At 43.4% G+C, this 22,225-nt stretch overlaps 1 protein-coding gene across 1 annotated transcript in view; it reads right to left on the bottom strand.

Annotated features, from left to right (window-relative positions):
- Window positions 1-740: 740 nt before the first annotated feature.
- Window positions 741-22,225, bottom strand: part of trim37 (tripartite motif containing 37) — a 405,219-nt gene continuing 383,734 nt past the window's right edge. The window contains exons 24-25 of the mRNA XM_034165414.1: window positions 5,756-5,854; window positions 741-1,004 (exon numbers count right to left, since the gene is read on the bottom strand). Coding sequence (XP_034021305.1) covers window positions 961-1,004; window positions 5,756-5,854 — 143 coding nt within the window. The 3' untranslated portion in view covers window positions 741-960. The remainder of the gene's footprint in view (window positions 1,005-5,755; window positions 5,855-22,225) is intronic.

A 22,225-nucleotide genomic window follows, 5' to 3' on the forward strand; every position in this document is an offset into this window, starting at 1 on the left:
TGTAGGTGCGCTTCATCCAGTTGTCTACAGTCCTTGACCCCACTGTATCACTGCGCCCTGAGATTCATCACTGGTTGTAGCCGCCTCACACACCACTGTGAGTTGTCTGCCAAAGCGGGCATGCCGTGTTTGTCTGTAAGGAGCTATACACACTGGATCATTCTGGTTTACAAAACTCTTATTGGACTGGTTCTGGTTTATCCACTTTACTCCAGAGATCTGAAGACTGTTCGGCTCTGCGCTTGGATGACGTTATGTTTTTGTGTCCCTCGTGTCTCCGCTGAAGCGGGAATGAAAGCTTTGAGTTTCTCAGCTCCGTCTGACTGGAACGCTCTCCAATCCAAACTGAAACTGCCCAGAGTGACTTCCTTGAACATCTTCTGGTGTATTTTATGAGATCACGAATGTGATTCTTTTGTGCAATGCCAGTGTTTCTAAGTTTTAATCTGTTTGATACTTCACATCATGTGCAATGTTATTATGACCAAGATGAGTGTATTTCATTTATCACCAACGTTCTCATGTTGATGTTAACGTGTCCACAACATGTTGGTTATATTACACACACACACACACACACACACACACACACACACACACACACACACACACACACACACACACACACACACACACACACACACACACACACACACACACACACACACACACACACACACACACACACACACACACGACAGGCATCAGACTTTGAGACTCAAAGCTTTATTTTGACACAAACAATAAACAGATGTCCCTTAAAGTGACGACATGGGGACCTGCTGAAACTGGTTCTTCAGTCAATCCAGAAAGGAAAAGCTTGACCTTCACACACAGCAGCATCAGACTAAAATCAATCCTTCTAACAGGGGTTTGAGTTCTGACAAAGACCAAGCAAGTGGAGGAGCAGCCGTCGCCATGGGAGTTGGAGTTCACGCATGACACCACGCTCACAGGAAGTTACCTGTGAGCGGGCAGGCAGGAGCTGGACAGGAAGGCCTCTCCTGCAAGACGGAAACAGGACGATTAGCTCCAGACCGACCAACGTCTGTAATGCTCACAACCTGAACTCAGGCAGGAACCACGTAGACTAACACGGGTCCTCAAACGTGGATCCCACCAATGATTTGCTTACTCTTGACCTTTTCATCAACCAAATACAGGGAATTTGTATGTATTTGCCTAAAACAGTTTAGTCTTTTGTTTGCCACGGCCACACTACCATGGAACGTCTCCAACAAACTTCAGAAAAATGATTTGAATTGTTTTGGAGAAATTCAGCAGATGATGTTTGTTTGTTTGTTTTTAAGCCACGTTTGGGGTGGGATGCGGGGCTTTAGAAAGATTCAAGGTCAGTGGAAATCTTTGTGCAGTTTGACACTGATTCAAAGAATCTACATATACGAGGTCTGTCCGAAAAGTATCGGACCATTGGCTGGGGAAAAAAAACTGGCTTACCTGGAGGGTTGGAAACCTAATCACCCTCGAAGTACTCTCCTTGGGACTCCACACACTTCTCCCAGCGTTGTCGCCACTGTTGGAAGCATTCCAAAAATGCCTTTTTCGGGATGGCGCGCAGCTCCGCCGTCGTCGCAGCCATAATGTCCTCTCTTGTCTCAAATCGGGTTCCTTTTAATGGTATTTTAAGTTTTGGGAAGAGCCAAAAGTCACAAGGGGCCATGTCAGGGGAGTAAGGCGCCTGTTGAACCACCGGAGTCTGGTTTTTGGTCAAATAAGTCTGAATTAAATGAGAGGAATGAGCTGGCGCATTGTCGTGGTGGAGGCGCCAATTTCCTCCGGCCCACAACTCCGGTCTCTTGCACTGCACACTATCACGTAGACGACGGAGGACATCCCTGTAATACTCCTTTGTTACTGTTTGACCCTGTGGTGCGTACTCGTGGTGTACCACACCACGGGAGTAAAACAAAACAGTCAGCATTACCTTGATGTTGCTGCGCACTTGGCGTGCCTTCTTCGGTCTTGGCGACGTGGAATGCTTCCACTGTGACGACTGAAATTTGGTTTCCGGGTCGTACCCGTACACCCAGGACTCATCTCCGGTGATTATAGTGTCCATAAAGCTGGGATCAGTGTCAATGGAGTCCAGCATGTCCTGTGAGACTTCCACACGGAGGTGCTTTTGCTCCGCCGTCAGCAATCTCGGCACGAACCTCGCCGCCACTGGTTTCATGCCCAAATCGTCCGTTATGATGGAATGTGCCGAAGTCTTGCCAATGTCCACTTCCTCAGCAATTTCTCGGACAGTCAAGCGACGATCCCGCATAACCACAGTGTGCACTTTTGAAACGATCTCGTCATTTCGGCTCGTTGATGGCCGACGGAGCGCGGCTCGCTCTCCACCGTTACGCGCTCGTCTTTAAACCGGTTGTACCACTCCTTAATCCGTGTGCTGCTCATGGCTTCATCTCCGAAAGCTGTTTGGATTTTTTGAATAGTTTCTGCCTGGCTGTCGCCAAGTTTCTGGCAGAATTTAATGCAGTAACGCTGCTCCACGCGTTCGGCCATTTTCTCACAACAAAAAAATCCGACGAGGGGGGTGGAGCGCTCCTCCCACAAGCTGTGCCCACAGGCGAATGACGTCACCGACAGGCGTGGGGAAACTCACGCATGCGCACAAGGGTTCAACCTTGGCTGATGCAATCACACGTGATTCAAATCCATATGGTTTTTGCAAAAAATAAAAAGGACCTATAGTTTACGGACAGACCTCGTATGCAGAGTGAATGAAGGAAAAAAAAAGAATAAATAGAGACGTGAGTGCAGTTAACATGACCAGACTGACCATCAAGGACTTTCTGAACCAAACACCTATGAAGGCTTTTCTGAAAACCCTCAGACGGTGATTAGGGCTGCAAAATATATTGTTTGAACTTTGCCATCGCAATGTGCACGTGTGCGATTGCCACATTGCAGGGACTCACGATGTGGCATCATTAAATTAAGCGTGCACGTTTACACTGCCCAGTGATAAGGATAAAAATCCATCCATTCATGACTAAAGAACAAAAGACACTGGATTTACTTGAATGAAGAATCCTGGTAACGTGTGTGTGTGTGTGTCTGTGTGAGACGTGCACATTCTCACTCGTTGTGCTCCATTAATTACTTTCTCAGCTGAAAAAAGAGAACTCCAGGTGTTTGGTTTTTGGTCACTGGTAACAAAACACCTGGAGCACTGTATTATAACCCTGAGGGGCTTCAGTGTGTCCTGAAAAATCCTGCAAGATACTCATATTTTGCAGAATATATATTACCATTGGCAAAAAAAAAAAAAAGGCAGTCTGAGTTTTTTCCAATATGGTGCAGCGCTGGACAGCACATTATGATGTCATCAGTCTGATGGCTCAAAGGACTAAAAGTGAACTTTGACTTTGTTCATCCCACAGTGTGGCTGAGAGAAGATCCAAAATAAATAATCTTGTGCATTAATTCTTGCCTTTTTTTAATTTTCAGTCATAAATGACGTTTGGTGTAGAAACATTCCACCCGGACAAAAGAACCGTTCAAACACATCATCAAATGAATAAAATGACCATGACAGTCATGAACACGGTGAGTGTCTGACCACAGCTGTGTACTGCAGTATACTTTGGACTGTGGACTGGACAAACTGAGCATGACGTCAGCCGTAGTGTTTCTACAGAGACCCAGAACCGCTAATTTGGAGCCCGGAATTGCTGCTCTGGGTGTTGCCATGTTGGCCTCTTTTACTCCTCTTACGTCACACCAAACTAATCTTTGTACAAGGAGGCGGAGTGTGAGTGACACCCTGCATGACCTGGGTGGGACAACTGAACATACCCCATCTTAGCAATTACCAACACGGGAAGATAATAGGCTAACCTCAGTTTAGGTGTTAATTAAATCATATTTTTGTGGCTATCATAATGGTTTGATCTGCTGTGGGCATTAAAAACTATGACCCATAGGTCATAGTTGGCAAGGCAGTGCATTCTCAGACTGCGATGACTCTTGAACTCAGACGCAAATTGGATGACATCTTGGAGCAGATGCGTGCCTTGTAGATGAAGCTGAAGATTTCAGAGGCCAGTGAATATTCTTAATTCATAATTGGGAATATTCTTAATTCATAATTGGGAATATTCTTAATTCATAATTGGGATTTGGTTGTTCGAGTGGAACTGTTAAAAGTGTTTTTCACTGCTTAAACCATAACATTACAGGCTTTTCAAGACTGAAGGTCAAATTGCCCGAGTGTTTTTCCTCCAGAGGAATTTCTTCGGTCTGGGGATCATTTGGATGTTTCTTATCTCATCTCACAAAGACAATAAACTGCTTTTCACAGGATTGAAGCATGCTCCATTCCCTCCCCTCACCTGCCTCCTATCCCCCAGCAACATTCCCCACTCTGGCGTCTGCTCACATCACTCCTTTCCCCTTCTGTGGGGGCGATGCAGTTTTAGCTGCAGCCCCCGTTCCTCCCCCCAAGCCGACAGCGGTGCATCTCAGGGTTGCTGCGTGACCTTCACCCACTTGTCTCAATTCGGATAACGGACTTCTTCAAACTTAGTGCACATAAACAATGTCAAATGTGTATGTGCTGTCTTTAATTCTGATGTGTGCCATTATTACGCTAAACAAGTAATAATTGTGGACTAATTGCTGTCTGAGGTAACTGGAGTGTAAACAGAATTTCTCCACTGTGAGATCAATAAAGTATATCTCATCTCATCTCATTCATTTCCTCTGTAATCATGGACAACTGGACTAAAATAATGTCAAGGATCAAGCCACCGACAGCTGCAAGAAGTGCTAACATGGTTAGCACACAAAATTAAAAATCACACAATAATTTCACTTGATGTGAATACTGCAGCACAGACATCTTCACTGACCCATTAAGACAATTCAAACACTCAATAAGCCACATGATGACCAACATTTGTAATAAAACGCCCAGAACAGACAATGTCCTAGCTGTCAATCAAAATGGCCATGCCCCAAGTTATACCTCATGGCCTAAAACATCTTAAAATAAAAAGTTCTAACAAACAACAACAACAAAAAAAAACTGTTGTTCTGGAGGGGAAACTAGCAATAGAGATCTGTGTGGACCCTTGTGGATGGTTGTGACACCTGTCTGGACCTGCCTGGACCCTTGTGGACAGTTGTGACACCTGTCTGGACCTGCCTGGACCCTTGTGGACGGTTGTGACACCTGTATGGACCTGTCTGGACCTGCCTGGACCCTTGTGGATGGTTGTGACACCTGTCTGGACCTGCCTGGACCCTTGTGGACGGTTGTGACACCTGTCTGGACCTGCCTGGACCCTTGTGGACAGTTGTGACACCTGTCTGGACCTGCCTGGACCCTTGTGGACGGTTGTGACACCTGTCTGGACCTGCCTGGACCCTTGTGGACGGTTGTGACACCTGTCTGGACCTGTCTGGACCGGCCTGGACCCTTGTGGACGGTTGTGACACCTGTCTGGACCTGTCTGGACCTGCTTGGACCCTTGTGGACAGTTGTGACACCTGTCTGGACCTGCCTGGACCCTTGTGGACGGTTGAGGCACCTGTCTGGACCTGCCTGGACCCTTGTGGACGGTTGAGGCACCTGTCTGGACCTGCCTGGACCCTTGTGGACGGTTGAGGCACCTGTCTGGACCTGCCTGGACCCTTTTGGACAGTTGTGACACCTGTCTGAACCTGGACCCTTGTGGATGGCTGTGGAACCTGTGTGGACCTGCGTGTTGAGTGTTGGTGTCACCTGTGGAAGGAGGGCTCTGGCTTTCGTAGCCATGCTGGGCCTCATCCTCGGTGTCACTGTCACTGCTGGTTGCTACTGACAGGACAGACGGCTGCTCGTCTACACACACAACCCAAAGCAGACAAAACAGGACATTAAACCACAGTGCAGACAAGAATGTGCAGACAAGAGGACCTCTCAAAATTGTCTAAAGATGCTTCTCCACCTACTGGCATCACCACGGGACACAACAGTCTGTTATTAGAGGAGCACAGGAATGATTTAGTTCTCACACAATCTCTCGTTTTCCCCCCTGAACGTGTGGATGATGCCTCTGGCATGAGATTCAGTCTGGTCACAGTACTGCTGACAGTTGTTAATGATTTCATGGTAACTGTTGACTCAGGAAACCTGCTCGTTGATCTGACAGCTGCTTTTGACACTGTGGATCAGGGGATCCTCCTGGCACAGCTGGCGAAGTGGGCCGGTGTCGCAGACTGAACGGTACCCCCTAAAAATTAGTCCGGCCTGCCTCCACTGCACATACGTCATTTGGGACCACAGCACGTCTGAGTCTGACTCTCAGAGTCTGAGTCTCTTCACCCAAAGCAATCAAACGGATTAATGTGATTATTAACCATCAGATGACAAAGTAAAACCTCTTAAATCATTCTAAAGTCAGTTTGAAGCAGAAACAAGGCGATAATTGGTGAGTGTCTACTGACGCTTTGAAATGACGAACGCACAGTGAAAGCATCAGCTAGCAGATCGTGTAGCCGCGGCGCTCTGATTGCTTCCTTCATCTTTTCTGATGAAATAATGCTGAATTCAGTGATGGGCACAGCTAACCAAAAAGTTAGCTTCAATAACAGCTAATCAGCTAACTGAAAAGTTATCTTTTATAAAACTAAACTGATAAACCACCCAAAAATTTATTGGATGCTACAGCTAACCACTAACTTTCAGTATTGTCTCTGGTACACTCTCAGCTACTACCAAGCCGATTCTGTTTTAACACCATGATCACAAAACCCAAATAATGAGTCACCACTTCTGCTAGAACTCTGCACCCTGCTCACTGCTGGAAGCTCCTGTTTGTTACGTATTTTGCAGCAGTGAAGCAGCTGAGAGGAGCTAAGCTCAACTCTACCCCAGCAAAAGGAGCCGGACCACCAAGTTGCCACAAAAAAAGAAGAGTCATTATTCTTTAACAGCATGTACCAGTCCCCCCGTGAGGCAAACGTCTTGGAAAATAAAGCAGTTTTGACTTATGGTATTGATTTATAAATCAAATTAATCCGGCTAGAATAAAGCCATTAATGTCAATTTTGTCATTTGTACAAAGTTAAAATATAACACATATCATTTAATTTTACATAATGCACTAATTCTGAAGTTTTGTAACACACACAGATGCCAAAGGGATTATGGGTAAAATGAGCCTCCGCTAACACTGATTGGTTGACTCATTCTTCTGTAAAAACCAACACATTAATGTGACGTGTGTTGGTGTTTACATATAAATGTGCTTTTGTAAAATATGCAATTTTATTCATATGTAAAACAAAAAAAAAGCCATTTGCAAAAGCCAAAAGTCAAGTTGTGATTAGACAACTGTCTGATATAACTGGGGTCAAAATGCATAGAACACTGCCATCTACTGGTGCCCAGACACTCAGGCCCTACCCTATAATCCTTTGCGCGCCAGAGAGTTGCTGCTGTTTAAACAGCACAGAGAGAATCCACATGACGACAAACGTAAATGAACGTTATACAACCAAAATGTACATTTTTATTTCTTTTCATCAGCTGCAGCAAGAGGCTGCAACAACTCACCGGCGCACAAAGGATTATGGGATATCTCAATACTTAGGGCAAATACTGCCATGAACACTACTGGCCAGTAGATGGCAATAGAGAACGTGAAAACTTGCTAAACAAATATTCCAAATAAATCATCCGTGTCTGCTACATTTAATCTGCATGGAATTTAATAAACACAAACTGAATTTCAGACATATATATGTATATATATATATATTACTCTGGAACAAAGAGTACAGACAGTGTTGTAAAGGACAATAAGCAGAACATTAAAGAGCAAACAGGAAGCGATGCAGCTCACAGTGATTCCAATTGAAAATAATGGAGAAGCAACCTGAGCTTCTTCTGGCATTTTTAAATTAAAACAAAACACAATAACAACATCTATAAACCCAGAGAATATATTCACAAGAGTTTTAGGCACAATATACAAAGAGTTTAATGCTGTTGTCCGTGTGGAGCCTGATCAGAGCGTCTCAAATGCATTTCTTCTGTCGTGAAGTTTCTGTGTAGGCTCTCAGTTGTCCAGGTGGTTTCCATAGTAGAGAAGCTTGAATCTTCAACTGGACTGGGTTGCTTGACGTGAGGACATTTTGCTTCTAATCGCAGAAGCTTCCTCAGCTAAATTTCTTGCTCTGGTAGTCAGACTTCTGTCTTGACTTTTGTTGAGAAGAATCTTCTCGCAGTTCCGTTGGCTACACCATCAATAAGGCTCTGCTCTCTCATGGTTTCAGTCCTATTTGAGGCTTTTGCTTTCCTGAGCTAAAATTTGATAAGATCACAAAACCATCATATCGTAAGCCCCGTTTTATGTTTTAAAAAAGTTCCCCCACCCTCGCACAACATGCAAATGTTTCATTTATATAATGTATAAAATCTCCTCTTGTTCATGTCAGTGTAGGTTTTCTTTTAAGGCTTACGAGTTGACGGGCAAGTTAGATTCTGAGACTGAAACGAAAACTTCCATCTTCACCAACAAAACTATCACCTCCCACCTACCGCGGATTCCACAGGACTGTTAGGGCGTGACTAAAGCTGCCTCAAGAAGAGGCAGCTGCAACTACAACTACTACTGCTACTACTACTGCTACTACTACTACTACTACTACTACTACTACTGCTGCTACTACTGCTGCTACTACTGCTACTGTAAAAATATTATGGTGATTATACATTTTCTTTTTCTTATGCCAGGTTGTCTTTCTATTGTCACCTGAATAAAACCACTGTGCCTTTGCGTGCTAAAAAGTGCTGATAAACCAGTATTGAGACGGGATGTGAAAACACGTTTTTCTATTTCTCTGATGAATCATGTTACTCAGACAAGGCCAATTTTGTTCATCTTATTGGGCAATCAGGAGACGAGGTCAAGTTGTTTTTCTCATTGAGGCAGGGGTGACACTTGCAGCTCAGTCAGGATGAAGCAGGTGGCTTTGTATGAAATTTCCTTTTTAGGTCATGATCTGCGCTGGGATACAAGAAGAAACAAGACTGCACTGCGTGCAGGATGAGAAGTGGACAAATCAAGAAAGAATACATTATCTTAGCGTAGTGTCGCAATGTTTAGACAGAAACCCAGATAGTATATATGGGTTCAGGGAGAGGTAGATGGGGTCCCTGCTCACAGCCTGATTGCTCGGGCAAACTATGCGTGTACCCAGAGACTCTGTTATTGTTATTTTGGTTCATTCTCTGTATTAAAGGTGAGGTCAATCTGAGAACTGGACTGAGTCCTGGTCATCTTTCCCTCTCTCATCACGGACGCGTGGGGTGTGAACGAGGTAAATTGTTAAACAATTTCATGTTGATGTTTTGGGTTTACAGTTGTGTGATACTGTTGTAAAAAGTCCACTCCAACAGTGGGTACCGCAGGAGTTCTTGCAAGTCCAGTCAGTTTGTGGGTTTGAGATTTGACCAACAACTTGAATGCCACATTCCCCTGCTGTTTTTATTCTATTGTTTTGTTGTTGGTAGTCTTCACAAATGCTGTCTCGCCAATGTCTGCAAATGTCTTCAGCTTCTTTCTGGTCAATGGGGCAAAGAAGTCCTGATTCTTTTTTGGTCTGTCATTTATGAATGCATCTTTGGCTTGTTTTCCTCTGTCCTCAGCAGTCTCAATGTCCTTGGAAACATCTGGCAGCAGAGAAGCACCAGACAGGAGGCAGACCAGCCCATCTTCTTCAATGTCAAATGGGTTGAGGAAACTTTCCACTGCATCGAGGATTTTCTTGGTCGCATTCTCACTTTTCTGAATCTGTGGTTGTCGGGTATCACGATGCCTGCTGTCTCTGCTTGTTTCACCTCCCATATTTGTCATCTGGAGCATTACATCTAGGTACCTAGCTCTTTCATGAGCAGTTTTCGCCCAATGTCTGTATGCTTCATAGTTGCCTAGTAGTCCAGATACCCCGGCACCTCTTCCCCCTGCTCCAGCATGGGACTTTGCGTGTTTCATGGATGTCTCCTCAATAGTTTTATCGACAGGGCATTGATTCCCTGGAGTGTATGATCTTGCAACACTGATGGCCCCAAGCTGCAGCAGTTCAGTGGCTACTGGATGAGTCTCCTCGATATTTGCCAAATACACAGAGAAAAACGTCACGTATCGGCATAGTTTTGGCTATCAAAACTATAGAACAGGTCTGCCATCACGTTCAGACATGCTCCATAGAAAAAGAAGTCATTTGTTTTTACAGACATGAGGAGGAAAAGCACGAGCCAGATGTGATCTATGTAAGACAGTCAAAACGCTGCAGTCTTCCCAAGGGTTCCTTTCCTGACCTGATGATGGAATTCAATGTATTCTGCCATGTATTTCTGGAACGCAACATCACTTAAGACTTCATCAAGATTTTCACTGTTTCTGTTAGCAATTAGGTTGGTCACTTTTGACATTGATCCCTCTGGTAGGTTGTGTTGTGACAATCCACCTTTCAGCTCTTCAAGCTTTCTAAGCAGCATCTTTTCTAAACCCTCCACCATGGCCTTATGGCAATGCACAGCCCTACTGTAATTCTTCCCAGACATTATTCCTTGGAGGGAGCCACTTGGCATCAGTCCTGATTCAAGCAAGATTTCGGAAAACCCTGAACCATCATCTTCTTGCCAACCATTATATACAAGTAGGCGCACACTGCATGGAATGAACCTATCATGACTATGTGGTCTTTGTAGGTGTCTGGGTTTTTCCAAAGTATAGGGTATGCGTTCAGTTTTACCCCCAAGTCAAAAGTCGTGATTGTGTATCTCTGGCCAACATCATCTGAATACTGCTTGGACATCCTTAGGCACTCCTGAACTGTACTGTTGTCTGTGACTGGATGATTTATCACTGCGTAGTAGTCTATGGTCACCAGGTTGGTGGGTCAGACACCAGTTTTAGATATGAAACCACTCCATCATGGGACACACTGACTGGTGATGCTGCTCAGCATTCTGACGATGCACCAGGAAATGTTCATCACCTCAGATTTTGCCAGTGCACCTTCACTACCAGGAACACATAACTACTTCATGGTCAACTGTGGGCTGTTCCTCTGATTACTGTAACAAGGAGGGAGACTGTCAGCCTCAGTGGTAACCAAGGACCTCCTTCCAGTTTTTGGTACTAAAAGTATGGGTGGATCTGTGACAACCTCATCATGCTGGACGTTGTACATCATGAGACTATGTGCTGTGTGTACTGACCCGCTTCCAGAACGATCATTGACGTATTGGTCAAAATGATCAAAATCACTGTGGAAAAGTGAAGGACAAGAAGCGTTACGTACAATGTGTATAGTACGGACACTGGAGGCCTCTTCTAGTGCAGTAGCAAGAGCTGTTTCTAGTTCAAGAGAGAAAGAATAACTTTCAGCATGCCCAAGTTTGTACTGAGCTGAGCACTCTGAAAAAGATGACGCTGAGTCATACAGACCAAAATATGCTTTGGCAATTTCCATTCACCCCTTGTTACTGCACGACAGATGTCTTGACCAAGAGAAGACACAAGACTAGGGATGGTTATTGACAAGATTTTATCAATATCGATACCATTAATAATTCTGCTTATCAATCTGATTCCTTATCAATACCTCTTGTGAATTTTCTGTGTACTAAAAGTAGGCTTTAGAGGTTTTCAATGTGAACAACATTTTATTGAGTCTTGGTCACCGGATCCTTGATCTCTGGACATCAATAAAAATAAATAAAATCTGTAGTTTTTGTCAAAAGCATTTCCTTTCAGACATTTTGACATGAATGTCTCTCCGTACCTCTGAGCTGAGCTCAGTCGGCTGCTGCACATCAGCGCAGGACGTCTCATTTAGGGGGGAAAAACGTTTTGATCGATTGCAGTTTGTTTGTATTACAACATTTGGAAAGAGGTGTCAATTGATTTAAACGGTGTTTCGCTTTGAAGTTATTAATTCCGACTGGACTCTATCGTTCTAACTTGACTCAGCAGAGAGCCGTGCAGCATTTGGAGCTGTGTGAACAGAACGGAGGACGATTCTCATTTCTTTCTCCCAACAAGACAGGAGCCCCAGTTAGTAACTTTAATCTGCACAAAAGTGATTCAAGATTGACATATTCAGGGATGAAAGTGGTGAAAAACAAAAAAAAGCTGAAACCCAAAATTACCCCCAACACCACCCGCACAAAAATGTTTGAATTCTAGAAGTTCTGAAATGCAATCTGGGACTATTCCAGACAATAAACTGCAGTGAGTGCAGCATCCATTTAGTGAGAAAAAAAACAACTGTCCTTATTCAAATTCATTCCAGTAGGATTCTGCTCTTACAAGGATGCAGCAGTTTTCTAGTTTGGCAGATAGTTCTGGAGGAAATCACTGAAGAAATTAACAAACTGAAAATATGGTTTGACCGAAACAAACTGTCATTGAACTTAAATAAAACAGGGATGAAGTGAAGGTGTAAGTGTCACTAGGTGTTCACAGGAAACACTTATTTATTTCTATATTTGTTTATGTTCATTGTTAGTTGGTTTTATCTTTTCTGTTGTGTTTTAATCAGGTTCGTTCTGTCTTTTTCTCAAAAATTGTATTGTAGCATTATTAGTTATTACTATTATTACTACTGTTGTTGCTATTATTATTATTATTATTAATATATAAACAAAAATAAATTAAAAAAATACCACTTGTAATACATTTGACTCTTTTATGACAACAAACGCTGAGCTATTAATTATTATACAGAAAACAAATACACACAAACATGCTGATATGCGAACAGCTTGATGCTAACTTTAACATTGAAAACACCATAGACATGCTAACGCGTTAGCATCGGTCCTGTTTTTAAGTTATAAAATACATCTATCAACTGTTTCAGAAGAGCATAACAGGTCGGTTTAACATAAAAAAGGTAAATATTACTCACAGACATATGCTGTTTAGGGTTTTAGCGGGGAAAAATTAAGATAAAGCGAAATAAAACAATGAATCAATGAAGCAGCGGGTCGGATTTGCCTTCTTGCTCTCGGCCAGGACGGTCGCATTTTTCTCTTCTCCTCCCTCCCCAACTTTCCTGCTACTGTAGCGTGTTTTGTCTGTGAGGCTGCCAGCCCTGCTCCTCTGGAAAACGGCAGCATGGATCTGATCAAGTGGTCTCTGAACGCAATTGATACTATTTTTTCCACAAGACACTCAGGAGCGGAGGACCCGACCTGTCCTGCCGGGACACATGTGGCGGGTTACGTGATGGACAGCTGGCGGAGGTGGTAAGTCATGTGCCTATACATGTTGTCTGTGGAGGATGTTGAAGATGTTTACTTATTTGGATGTGTGGTGACCGGGTTTCTGCTGTGTGGGGCGGCCATAGCACTGGTTTACCGGAAAATTAAGAAGGTGGAGGTGGCATTAATTGGCCCGTCCAGGCTGCCCCACATGATTGATTCGATTGGAAGGGCAGTGTCAGCTCAGTCGGCGGGTGTCAACCGCACGTTGGAATCCATCTCGGGGAGAATGGCTACACTGGAAAACCGCTTTGATCGTCAGTAAGATCACATCTCCTCTATTCAGATGTATTTGGGAGCCACTCTGAAGTTTCAGACTGTGGAATCTGCCAGGCGTCTGTTAATCTGGTTATATATTTGGTTTCCAAACACCAGCTGTCCTTCAAGGTCGCTGGGATAAAATCTTCCCCCCGAGGAACACTCCTGATAGCCTCGCTCCTCGTCTCCCCCCCTCTTCGTCTTCCCCCTCCCTCCCTCCCTTCCCAGTCCGGAGATGTTGACTGTGGGACGTTGAGACTCTGGTGGACTGATTCAGGACTGGGATCCCCCCCAGGATGGACAGATAAGGCCTGTCGATGGCACTTCACGTGCGGCCGTCCGGATTGTCTGTCTGGACACTGGACACATCCAAGTCTCGGCTGTCGTCTGTTGTGATTTGTTTTTTGTTATGACTGTTTTTCTGTGCTTATGTTTTTTTTTTTTTGCTCTCCAGTGGTGCTGCGTGAGTTCAACACAGCAGCAATGGAGGTTTTTTTCTTCCCAATTCTTTCCTTGTGTGTGCTTTTATGTGTGTTCATGTACCGGACTGGCTTATGTGTGTTGTTGTTTGTTAAGTGTGTCATGAGGCTGGTCAAGGTTTGCTCAGCCCTGCTCGTGACCTAGGGCAGGGATATACATCTGGAGCTGGGTCCCCGGGTGCCCTAAAAGGCGACCTCTGCTCCTAACTGGCAATTAGGATGGGTAAACATGCAGTAAACACATTTCATTGTGCAGGGAACATGTTCCTATGTGCATATGACAATAAACTCCTTTTGAATCCTTGAATACCCAGCAGTAGGTGGCCATGGCATGGCACCAGCTTTTAAAAATGCATCTTTGATTATCTGGCGTATTAGAAGGTCAGCAACATGAATATGATCTGAGCTAGGCCTATGCAAGCAATAACTATTTCTAACAGCAGTAGCAAGATGAAGATCATTGCTGAATACTTAGGCAGACTGCACCTTCCCACCCTTTCTATTGAGGGAAACTATACTCTATACATGTTTTTCCAACCTCATTTTTAGTGACTCTGTTCGGTAGTTCTGATTTGTGAAAGGTGTCTTTGATACCTGCTCAATGTACATGTCTCTAAGATCAGTCATTTTCATTATTTCATGGCCAATTATAATCCTCTGGTCAATCATCTTGCATAACTTCAAGAAACAAAGCTCATGTGTTTTTTCATGGTCTCTGACCTCCTGCTTAGCATCTTCATTAGTGCTCTGCCATGTTGATCTATCACAGTATTTCATGTGGCAATGTTTATGATACCGTGCCTCACAAGCAAAGAGACCAAACCCTCAAATACGCCTGGCAAGTTCTTCATCACCTCTTTGCTCTGCTAAAGGGAGAACTGTGTCTCCACCACCATGGGAAAAATGTGACAGAGCCTCCGTGGTCCAAGATCCTTTGACCAAGACTTTCCTTCACCCAGCCTTTACAGATGATGCAGTTCTGTTCAAATAGTATCTTTGCAACAATGCAACATTTTTTTTCCCCCATAGACTAACATTCATTAGCAGCATTACTACGTTTTAGGCGGTCCAGATTACTGGTGAAGCATTCATGATGGTAACCTTGATTTTCCCCATACTGACTGGGAATTTGTCCGCAAATGGCATCATGCTTTTAGGTAACTTCTCCTCCGTGTTGTCAAGTTAAAGTCAGTTGCAAGGAACAATGGCAGCATGTGTTTCACAGTAAAAGTATTTGCTGTGATTCTGGCATTAAACATTTTATTGTGAAATGGTGTGAGAAACATGAACCACATCATCTTGGAAGTTTCATTTGAGAAATGTGAGTAAAAGTGTGAGTTTAAAATCAGTATCAATAAAACCATGAGATGTCAATAGTTAAGTATTTGCAAAACTGTACAGAAATAAAATCATTGTATATATGTACACACTTACATATGTTACAAAACAATAAAGTGCAAAAAATGTGCCATTCAAACTTCGCACACAGTTGCAAAACTTGTGGAGGCTACTTAAAAACACAAAACATTTAGAAACAAAAATATTTTATCAGTGCAAATTTTTCTATCATAAATTCAACTCTGAAATACTTTATGAAACCAGTGTGCATGCCTGAGTTTTTTCACGCCTGTCGGTTGTGTCATTCGCCTGTGAGCAGGCTTTGTGTGAGCACTGGTCCACCCCTCTCGTCGTTTTTTTTATTGTGAATAAACGTTTGAACGATTTGGAGCTTTGCTGCATCAATTTTTTTCCAGAAACTGTGAGAGACCTCCAGGTGGACACCGTTCGGAAAATTAATATGGCTTTCAGGGACGATTTTATGGGGATTAAACAGATTAAGGAGTGATCCAGACGGTTTACAGACCGCCCACAACTGCTGAGAGCGCGCCGCGCTCCGAAAGCGACGCGCGGAACGCCGCTCCTCTTTCCATGACAAAACCTCCTGTAACAGTGGAATGTGCCGTTCATTTCTAAACTGGACGCTGTCTTGATCCGGTATGTCCTCTGACTAGCACAGGAATTGTGAAAAGACGTGGACATCAGCACTTTTTCGGCACATTGAGACAGACCGTCTTGCGCGTCGCGGTGGAGCCGCATGGCGCAAAGCAACACCATGATGAAGCCTCACAGGACATGTTGGGGCATGTCCAGCTCATGCTCAATTTCTCGGATAATCACACGACTGAAAAGCAACCGACAGCCGTCTGAAATCCACTTGAAAGCTGTCCTGTGAGACCAACACCGAGGTGGTTTTGTGCTGCGTAATGAATGGCTCCGTGACGCGTCCCTCCGCTTTTCTTTCCATGAAAAAAACTCCTGTAACAGTGGAATGTGCCGAAAAAGTGCTAATGTCCACGCCTTCTGCCTTTTTGTGAAAGTCAGACGACGTCCCGGATCAAAGCCTTCACGTTGGAAATGATCTGGTTGTTTCAGTGGGGTTGGAGCCTGTCGATCGGCGCTCAGAGGGCGGCGCGCTCTCAGCAGTTGTGGGCGGTCTTTAAACCGTCTGGATCACTCCTTAATCTGTGTAATACCCATAAAATCGTCCCTGAAAGCCATATTAATTTTCTGAATGGTGTCCACCTGGAGGTCTCTCACAGTTTCTGGAAAAAAATTGATGCAGCAAAGCTCCAAATTGTTCAGACATTTATTCGCAATAAAAAAACGACGAGAGGGATAGACCACTGCTCACACAAAGCCTGCTCACAGGCGAATGACGTAACCGACAGCTGTGAAAAAACTCACGCATGCGCACGAAGGTTCAAGCTTGGCTGATGTAATCACACGTGATTCAAATCCATATGGTTTTTGAAAAAAATAAAAAGGTCGGATACTTTTTGGACAGACTTCGTATATATCCATCATGTCCTTATACAGACATAAGGACATGGATGACCTCTAATTTCCTGCTTTTAAACTCAGATAAAACTGAAGTTATTGTACTTGGCCCCACAAATCTTAGAAACATGGTGTCTAACCAGATCCTTACTCTGGATGGCATTACCCTGACCTCTAGTAATACTGTGAGAAATCTTGGAGTCATTTTTGATCAGGATATGTCATTCAAAGCGCATATTAAACAAATATGTAGGACTGCTTTTTTGCATTTACGCAATATCTCTAAAATTAGAAAGGTCTTGTCTCAGAGTGATGCTGAAAAACTAATTCATGCATTTATTTCCTCTAGGCTGGACTATTGTAATTCATTATTATCAGGTTGTCCTAAAAGTTCCCTGAAAAGCCTTCAGTTAATTCAAAATGCTGCAGCTAGAGTACTGACGGGGACTAGAAGGAGAGAGCATATCTCACCCATATTGGCCTCTCTTCAATGGCTTCCTGTTAATTCTAGAATAGAATTTAAAATTCTTCTTCTTACTTATAAGGTTTTGAATAATCAGGTCCCATCTTATCTTAGGGACCTCGTAGTACCATATCACCCCAATAGAGCGCGTCGCTCTCAGACTGCAGGTTTACTTGTAGTTCCTAGGGTTTGTAAGAGTAGAATGGGAGGCAGAGCCTTCAGCTTTCAGGCTCCTCTCCTGTGGAACCAGCTCCCAATTCAGATCAGGGAGACAGACACCCTCTCTACTTTTAAGATTAGGCTTAAAACTTTCCTTTTTGCTAAAGCTTATAGTTAGGGCTGGATCAGGTGACCCTGAACCATCCCTTAGTTATGCTGCTATAGACGTAGACTGCTGGGGGGTTCCCATGATGCACTTAGTGTTTCTTTCTCTTTTTGCTCTGTATGCACCACTCTGCATTTAATCATTAGTGATCGATCTCTGCTCTCTTCCACAGCATGTCTTTTTCCTGATTCTCTCCCCTCAGCCCAAACCAGTCCCAGCAGAAGACTGCCCCTCCCTGAGCCTGGTTCTGCTGGAGGTTTCTTCCTGTTAAAAGGGAGTTTTTCCTTCCCACTGTAGCCAAGTGCTTGCTCACAGGGGGTCGTTTTGACCTTTGGGGTTTTTCCGTAATTATTGTATGGCCTTGCCTTACAATATAAAGCGCCTTGGGGCAACTGTTTGTTCTGATATGGCGCTATATAAATAAAATTGAATTGAATAGCGCCAAATCACAACAAAGCTGCCACAAACCTCAAGCAGACCAGACTCAGAGGGGTGACCCTCTGCTTGGGCCGTGCTACCAACACAATTAACAAAATTAATTTACAGGAAATCTTTGTCTTTTATTTCTATCGGCACCTGCGTGAATGACTTATCAGTCCAACGTGCGAGTCACAATCTGTGCCGCATTTGTTGCACATGTGCTGTGACGCCTGCTGAGGCTGCCGCTGTAACTCCTCACTCCTGGATCGTTGCTCAGCGAGGCCTTGGTTCCTCTCCTGCTCCTCTGTGCACCTGTTCTGATGGTAAGGTTCCAGGCTGCATGGTCCTCTGCACTCTGCTCTCACGTGTTGACATTGATGCTGCACATTTTCATGTCCTTCTTACAGACATCCTTGAAGCACAGGTGTGGTCCACCAGCCAAACGAGTGCCCTCTGCCAGCTCACTGTACAGTAGATCTTTAGGAATGTGGCCCGGATCCATTCTGTTGATGTGGCCAAGTCAATGAAGGCACCTTTCTCCAAGAATGGTGAACACGCTGCTCATGTTGGCACCTTGTCCTGCCATTCGATGTGCAGAATTTGTCAAAGGCACCTCAGACAGTAGCTGTTGAGCTTTGTCTCATGTCTGGCGGAGATGGTCCATGCCTTGATACTGTAGAGGAGTGTGCTGAGTACGCAGGTCTGGTAGACGCGCAGTTTTGTTTCCTCAGTGAGGCTGGAGTTATTCGAGACTCTGTGGTTTAGTCTGGCCATAACTGCTGCTGCCTTCACAATCCTGTTGTTCATCTCTGTGTCAGTGGAGAGTGAGTTAGAGATGGTTGACCAAATTTATGTGAAGTGCTCCACGACTTCCAGGCTGTACCATCAATGTCAATGTTAGGGGGAGCAACCCTAACCCTATATATATATCAATCAATCAATCAATTTATTTTTTATATAGCGCCAAATCACAACAAACAGTTGCCCCAAGGCGCTTTATATTGTAAGGCAAGGCCATACAATAATTATGTAAAACCCCAACGGTCAAAACGACCCCCTGTGAGCAAGCACTTGGCTACAGTGGGAAGGAAAAACTCCCTTTTAACAGGAAGAAACCTCCAGCAGAACCAGGTTCAGGGAGGGGCAGTCTTCTGCTGGGACTGGTTGGGGCTGAGGGAGAGAACCAGGAAAAAGACATGCTGTGGAGGGGAGCAGAAATCGATCACTAATGATTAAATGCAGAGTGGTGCATACAGAGCAAAAAGAGAAACACTCAGTGCATCATGGGAACCCCCCAGCAGTCTAAGTCTATAGCAGCATAACTAAGGGATGGTTCAGGGTCACCTGATCCAGCCCTAACTATAAGCTTTAGCAAAAAGGAACGTTTTAAGCCTAATCTTAAAAGTAGAGAGGGTGTCTGTCTCCCTGATCCGAATTAGGAGCTGGTTCCACAGGAGAGGAGCCTGAAAGCTGAAGGCTCTGCCTCCCATTCTACTCTTACAAACCCTAGGAACTACAAGTAATCCTGCAGTCTGAGAGCGAAGCGCTCTATTGGGGTGATATGGTACTACGAGGTCCCTAAGATAAGATGGGACCTGATTATTCAAAACCTTATAAGTAAGAAGAAGAATTTTAAATTCTATTCTAGAATTAACAGGAAGCCAATGAAGAGAGGCCAATATGGGTGAGATATGCTCTCTCCTTCTAGTCCCCGTCAGTACTCTAGCTGCAGCATTTTGAATTAACTGAAGGCTTTTCAGGGAGCCTTTACGACAACCTGATAATAATGAATTACAATAGTCCAGCCTAGAGGAAATAAATGCATGAATTAGTTTTTCAGCATCACTCTGAGACAAGACCTTTCTAATTTTAGAGATACTGCGCAAATGCAAAAAAGCAGTCCTACATATTTGCTTAATATACGCATTGAAGGACATATCCTGATCAAAAATGACTAAAATATTTCTCACAGTATTACTAGAGGTCAGGGTAATGCCATCCAGAGTAAGGATCTTGTTAGACACCATGTTTCTAAGATTTGTGGGGCCAAGTAAAATAACTTCAGTTTTATCAGAATTTACAAGCAAGAAATTACAGGTCATCCATGTCTTTATGTCTGTAAGACATTCCTGCAGTTTAACTAATTGGTGTGTGTCCTCTGGCTTCATGGATAGATAAAGCTGGGTATCATCTGCATAACAATGAAAATTTAAGCAATGCTGTCTAATAATACTACCTAAGGAAAGCATGTATAAAGTGAATAAAATTGGTCCTAGCACAGAACCTTGTGGAACTCCATAATTAACCTTAGTCTGTGAAGAAGATTCCCCATTTACATGAACAAACTGTAATCTATTAGATAAATATGATTCAAACCACCGCAGTGCAGTGCCTTTAATACCTATGGCATGCTCTAGTCTCTGTAGTAAAATTTTATGGTCAACAGTATCAAAAGCTGCACTGAGTTCTAACAGGACAAGCACAGAGATGAGTCCACTGTCTGAGGCCATAAGAAGATCATTTGTAACCTTCACTAATGCTGTTTCTGTACTATGATAAATTCTGAAACCTGACTGAAACTCTTCAAATAGACCATTCCTCTGCAGATGATCAGTTAGTTAGCTTTACAACTATCCTTTCAAGAATTTTTGAGAGAAAAGGAAGGTTGGAGATTGGCCAATAATTAGCTAAGATAGCTGGGTCAAGTAATGGCTTTTTAAGTAATGGTTTAATTACTGCCACCTTAAAAGCCTGTGGTACATAGCCAACTAATAAAGATAGATTGATCATATTTAAGATCTAAGCATTAAATAATGGTAGGGCTTCCTTGAGCAGCCTGGTAGGAATGGGGTCTAATAAACATGTTGATGGTTTGGAGGAAGTGACTAATGAAAGTAACTCAGAACAATCGGAGAGAAAGAGTCTAACCAAATACCAGCATTACTGAAAGCAGCCAAAGATAACGATATGTCTTTGGGATGGTTATGAGTAATTCTTTCTCTAATAGTTAAAATTTTATTAGCAAACAAAGTCATGAAGTCATTACTAGTTAAAGTTAAAGGAATACTCGGCTCAATAGAGCTCTGACTCTTTGTCAGCCTGGCTACAGTGCTGAAAAGAAACCTGGGGTTGTTCTTATTTTCTTCAATTAGTGATGAGTAGAAAGATGTCCTAGCTTTACGGAGGGCTTTTTTATAGAGCAACAGACTCTTTTTCCAGGCTAAGTGAAGATCTTCTAAATTAGTGAGACGCCATTTCCTCTCCAACTTACGGGTTATCTGCTTTAAGCTACGAGTTTGTGAGTTATACCACGGAGTCAGGCACTTCTGATTTAAAGCTCTCTTTTTTAGAGGAGCTACAGCATCCAAAGTTGTCTTCAATGAGGATGTAAAACTATTGACGAGATACTCTATCTCACTTACAGAGTTTAGGTAGCTACTCTGCACTGTGTTGGTATATGGCATTAGAGAAGATAAAGAAGGAATCATATCCTTAAACCTAGTTACAGCGCTTTCTGAAAGACTTCTAGTGTAATGAAACTTATTCCCTACTGCTGGGTAGTCCATCAGAGTAAATGTAAATGTTATTAAGAAATTATCAGACAGAAGGGAGTTTTCAGGGAATACTGTTAAGTCTTCTATTTCCATACCATAAGTCAGAACAAGATCTAAGATATGATTAAAGTGGTGGGTGGACTCATTTACTTTTTGAGCAAAGCCAATAGAGTCTAATAATAGATTAAATGCAGTGTTGAGGCTGTCATTCTCAGCATCTGTGTGGATGTTAAAATCGCCCACTATAATTATCTTATCTGAGCTAAGCACTAAGTCAGACAAAAGGTCTGAAAATTCACAGAGAAACTCACAGTAACGACCAGGTGGACTATAGATAATAACAAATAAAACTGGTTTTTGGGACTTCCAATTTGGATGGACAAGACTAAGAGACAAGCTTTCAAATGAATTAAAGCTCTGTCTGGGTTTTTGATTAATTAATAAGCTGGAATGGAAGATTGCTGCTAATCCTCCGCCCCGGCCCGTGCTAAGAGCATTCTGACAGTTAGTGTGACTCGGGGGTGTTGACTCATTTAAACTAACATATTCATCCTGCTGTAACCAGGTTTCTGTAAGGCAGAATAAATCAATATG

This window comes from Thalassophryne amazonica, unplaced genomic scaffold, assembly GCF_902500255.1.
Source record: "Thalassophryne amazonica unplaced genomic scaffold, fThaAma1.1, whole genome shotgun sequence".
Classification (NCBI taxonomy): domain Eukaryota; kingdom Metazoa; phylum Chordata; class Actinopteri; order Batrachoidiformes; family Batrachoididae; genus Thalassophryne; species Thalassophryne amazonica.